At 26.9% G+C, this 5,700-nt stretch overlaps 1 protein-coding gene across 1 annotated transcript; it reads left to right on the forward strand.

The window, feature by feature from the left end:
* Window positions 1–810: 810 nt before the first annotated feature.
* LOC127277047 (cytochrome c oxidase subunit NDUFA4-like) lies at window positions 811–2,407 on the forward strand. Its single transcript, XM_051297863.1, has 4 exons — window positions 811–938; window positions 1,181–1,466; window positions 1,946–2,095; window positions 2,189–2,407. Exons 2-4 carry the CDS (start codon window positions 1,413–1,415, stop codon window positions 2,255–2,257), a joined length of 273 nt encoding a protein of 90 aa, XP_051153820.1. The 5' UTR covers window positions 811–938; window positions 1,181–1,412; the 3' UTR covers window positions 2,258–2,407.
* The last annotated feature ends 3,293 nt before the right edge of the window (window positions 2,408–5,700 follow it).

Here is a 5,700-nt window from a genome sequence, read left to right on the forward strand (position 1 = left end):
CTAACTCCAAACTTTAATATATATATATATACACACACAACTTGCCGCAAGGGCCGCGCGCGGCTTCTACAAAAGGATTCAGTTTGAGGGCTAAATAATTATACAATATACCAAAAAACTAACTTCAGCCCCCTATAAAAAGGACGACAAATAAAACTATATATGAATTTAACAAAAGAGTCAAAGAAACCTTTTAGCATACAAATTCCGTAAATTTCTTAAATAGACATAATAGATAAAAATAAATAACAAATAAATACATAGTAAATATTCTAATATAATAAGTGAAAAAAAAGAAAATGGTTTTCAAATCATCTAATTTTTATTTAACAGAATTTTTCTAATTTTGAGGTTATGGTAGCAGATTTTAACCTCAAACTTAACGCTCTCTTGACCTTGAATTATAAGGGGTTATGTTTACCTCTTGACTCTTATCACCTATTTTTAAGGTTATGTTTTCATTCAACATAACCTCAAAATTAAATCATTTTCTGAGTCAAAAGACAGAACATAACGTCAAAATTTAAGGTGAAATTTTCAGTTTTCACATTAAGAGATCGCTGTGTTTAAAGTTAAAATCAGTAAACATAACCTCAAAAAAAGCCGGCATTATGGCATTAAATTAGCCCTAAATTCCCTGGGTAGTTTTACTTCTATCGCGGAGATTGTGGTTATAACCACCTTTCAATGGACCTCAAATTTCCACACTGGTATTTCCTATTCATAAAATTCGCATATAATGATTCAATGTAAATTCCAAATTCCAGAGATTGCTTTTTCACTTGAATTGAGTTAGCTTATAACTATATATAAATGCGCCAATATTGCTTTACGTTTTAGTCATCGTCAGTTTAACACGTTTAACGTCAAAAAAGAGACGTATACTGCGTCGTGTTCTTTCAAAATTTTTAATGTTTTAAATTAAATTTTTTTTTTTGGTAAGTTTAAATATATAGAATATAATTTAGTTGATTTCGTAGACGACAATCAACGCATTTTTGCATAATTTGAATTTAATATCTTATAAAAACAAATATTACATTGCTTTAATTAAATATTACGAAAATATTGATAAATTCTTATTTATAAACTCGCGACTTTATAATCTAAAAAATTCGTTTCAATTGTCAACATTGTTTTCTTAAAACTGCTAATTACTCAAATTGGTATTTGTTTCAAGGTGTGAATTTATCTTGTCAATTTTCAAGATCAAAAAGCAACGGATACGGAACTTTTTCCTTTATTGATTCACACAGTGACTTCATATATTGTTTGGAATCAACATTTCAGCACGAGAGTCATATTTTTAAAAAGTGCAATTTCTCTTCTATATTTAATACAAAATTAATTCTTTTAATAAAAAAAAATTATCCCTTTAATTCTCATTAAAAGATAATAATTTATTAAATAAAATGTCATATCGAATGCAAGGCCTGACTTTAAGTGGACTTAAGAAGCATCCATCTGTAAGTAAATTATCCTATTGCTTCTTCAATTTTTTCGTTTCTAAAATTTACTTCACATTTTATTTTTTGTAAAGAAAATAAAGAGAATAAAAAATCATATAAAATGAAAAGTTATATAATTTTTTAAGTATTTTTTAAAAATTGAATCAACTTACCAAAGTCAAAGTTAAAAAATTTGTTTTTCTACTAAAATTTTTCAAAAATGGATCTTTCAAAAATTATGTAATATTTCCTGACGTCATTATCAAAAAAAAAAAAAAAACATAATTACAATGAAGGAAATATTTCATTTTCAAACTTTGACAAAGATTTAAACTTATCAATCCTTTTTTTTATCGTTAAAAAGATAACATATATATTAAATATCAAGTACAAACAATTAATATAAGAATGAAATGACGCACACATAATTATTATTAAATATATGGATGTATTATAAAAAAATTAATTAATTTATGTTTTTAATTTATTCATTACAGTTAATACCCCTTTTCGTAGCATTGGGTTTTGGATGTTCTGTCGCTGTTTTTTGCACTATAAGAGCTGCTTATACAAATCCTGACATTTCGTGGTGTAATAAAAAAAATCCAGAACCGTGGAACGAATACAGTGATAAGGAATATAAAAAGGTATATACATATATATATACCTATATAGAAATCTTATCATTGTTTCTTGTTGATTTTTACTATTAACATTTTCCTTGAATTTTACTGTTTCAGTTAATTGACATAAAGAAGAGTAATTTTAACGCACGTAACTCATCTATTTGGGATATAGCAAGAAGTTAAAAAAAATAAAATGAAACGAAGAAAATTCTACAAATTATTTAAGTTATTTAATTAAATTGATTTTATTTTTTTTATTATATTTAAAAAATTAAAAGTAGTTGAAATTGTATATAAGGTGAAGAAGATAAATAAAAAAATAAATAAATAAATTATTAAAAAAGAAAATAAAATACAATTTTAATTGTTAAAATATTTAAAAAAAATTTTTCTATATTATTATTAAAATAATGTTATTGGTTAATTTTAAAACTCCCGCTGAAATGTTTAAGCCAGGTATATGATCTGATATGTGAAAGTTCTAGCAAATGACAATTCGGACAACTAAAAGTTCGGTCAAATGGAGTTTCGGATAAATAAAAATTCTCTTATTTAAAAATTCAGCAAAATAGCGAATTTGTAATTGTGAAATTCAGTTAAATGACAATTCTGTTAAATAAAAATTAGGTCAAATAGAAATTTTCTTCAATACAAATTTTGTTAAATAAAAATTATTTTAAATGGGTATTCAGTTAATTTTGTATAAAAAAAAATCAAACAAATAAAAATTGGACAAATTCTATCTACTAAAATTCTAACAAAATTAATTTTGAGGCATTATTCATGAGTCTCATGAAAAAAAAAATCAGTGAAATTTAGTCGTCACGAAAATTTTGTTATTACAACAGTGATATTAAGTGGTTTAACTAATAAATGAATAATTTCTATTTAAAAACCCCGCACCCCTTTTTAAAAATATATAAATAAGCATTGGCCCTTTTTAGCGCCGTTCGTTCACGGTGCAGTGACATTTGAATAGACCTTTTGTTCGTCGACCAGGTTTTCATTCTCTCCCTTTCGAAATAACATTATTCAGCTTCCTTATATCCCTCGACTTGATATTAGTCAAGCAGGTAGAAACAGGTAGACTTGACTCTTATAACTATGGAGGGTCGATTTCGATTTCAATTTTAATCCGAAAGGTACAATGCATTATTGACCATCACGCCGTAAAATTACTTTTACAGTGGTTGATTCTTCTCTAAAGAAGATTCAAACAGAAAGTTGTGTTGTCAACTAAATCCTACTAGTAAAAAAAAAATAAAAAAAAAAAATAATAAATTATCGATCGGTATAAAATTACACGATTATAAATATAGGAGGGGGAGTTATATAAGCAAGGTGCACGGATTTATGTCCTGCATGAGTGTGAGAATTTAGGAAAAATTTTTTTTAAACAGGTGGAAACTACCTGTACGTGACTATTAGGGGAAGAAACCGTTAAAGGTTTTTTTTTTTTAAAAAGGCACTTTAAAAAAAAGAGAAAGCCAACGCATTCAAGTTGAAAGGGAAGAAGCGACCACAGAAACGTATACAAGTGGTTTGTGATAACTTTCTAGTGACATTTTTATTATGCTAATTACGGTATTTGATCAATTCGACAGATAAGAAGACAATCAAATTGTATATTACGGTTTTAAAGATAATACAAATATTCAATTTTGTATATCTACAAAAAAATAAATAGTAAATTTTCATTTAACCCAATTTTCATTTAGTAAATTTTCTACTTCAGGTAATAGATAAAAATTGTATTTAATCCAATATAAAGGAATTTTCATTCAATGGAATTTTTATTTATTAGAATAATTGCTATTCTGTTTATATTTATTTTTTTATATTTGAATTTTTTTTTTATTATAATCAATATTTATTTGATAATAGTTAAGGTAAAGATTATTTAAATCGAATAATTTTTTTTTTTTTAGTGTAGTAAAATAAAAATTTTATTTTGTGATATTTTTCTTCTAAGGATTTTATAAAAATGGAACATGTGAACTGCTCGTGTATATCTCGCACTAGCCAAACAATACATATGACCTGAAATCTTATCACGAGATGTACGTAAACCTTATCGGCGTCTTGGACGATCAAGATTTCCTGAGAAAAAGTGACTTAATAATGGTAACTTTTCAAATTTTCAAAAAAAAAAAATATATTATGCATTTTTTTAAAACTCTAAATTTCAAACTGTAAATTTGAACTAATTATTTTTACACATAAAAAAATTATTTCATTCAAATATTATCAAGTAAATATTTACTTGGATAAAATAATTTTTAATTTGAATTAAATAAATTGTATTTGAACTAATAATTTATGTATTTGTAACAAATACCATCGCAAATAATAATTATTTAAAAATATTTATTTGATAATAGTCAAGTAACCAAATATTAAATAATTTTTTTTCCAGTGTATTTTTTGTAGGAAATACTCCATACGTCTTTCTATTGTCTAATCATTCAATAATTGGAAAATAAGAGGGATTCGATTTTTAAAAAAAGTATAATATATTAAGGGTTCGTCAAATTTGAAGAAAGGATTGTAATAGAGTGAGCGCGATATAGTCTGACGTAACGCGCGCGGTGTGGGAGCGGCACATTGTGAGGTCAACAGCCTCGTCCCTGACGACCATTGTTCACCAACAACCCCGTAGATCGAAAAACTGAAAGGAGAAGAATACATTCTCGCGCTTAACACTAAAATCTAAACTTGACTCCAGTCTCTCTCTCTCTGTCTCTCTTTCAGTGACGTACACAAGGGTAGCTTTCAGTGCCACTCACAGGTGTTCACATCCCTCAAAAATCCTTTCTGATTTTTTTTTCTCTTACAAACAAAAATTTACTTTAGATAAAAATAATGAAACGAATACAAAATGAAAATAAAAAGATTAAGAAAAGGACATTGAATTTTTTCCATGTAAGCGAAGTTCAGGTATATAGATATTGAAAAAGGAAGGGTGCGAAAGGAGAGAAATTGTTTGCAGCCAACATTGGAACCGGTTTTGGGGTGGATCAACAAGTCGAGTTCTCTCTGTTCTGAAAATTTTAACTTCAAACATGTATTTTAAAATATTATTTTCTATACTATTTGGTTAAATTTTAAAAAAAAAGGATTATATTAAAAATTAAATTTTGACGTTAAATACAAAATTTTCGAATAACAAAGGGTGAGTTAATTGTGATTGAAGCTGCATACATGAGTATTTATATTGTTAATTCTCGGTATTGTTGAAGATGAATAGATGATGGGATGCGTATTATCAAAGAGAAATAAATGAAGTATAAGCAATGAAAAGGGAAGAGATACAAAAGAGAGAAAGATTCGTAAAGGAGTTAACTCCGAATTTCAAGTTACGAAATTCTTTGACTCCAGAAACCCGCTCAAGGATTGAAGTCGCTCGTAGTTACCGTTACTTCCGGCTACCCACCTACCTACCTATCTACCTACCTACCTACCTACCTACCTACCTACTTTCAACCTCGAACTGCATGCTGTTCACAAATCGCGACTTTCTCGATACAAACGATCCCTAAAATTCTAATACAATACAAAAGGGTTTCAAAAAAAAGTCACAAAAATAAAAACTACTAAAACAAATAATAAAAATGCAATTACTAAAG

This window comes from Leptopilina boulardi, unplaced genomic scaffold (assembly GCF_019393585.1).
Source record: "Leptopilina boulardi isolate dan_hultmark-lab unplaced genomic scaffold, ZJU_Lbou_2.1 LbouV2_165, whole genome shotgun sequence".
Classification (NCBI taxonomy): Eukaryota; Metazoa; Arthropoda; class Insecta; order Hymenoptera; family Figitidae; genus Leptopilina; species Leptopilina boulardi.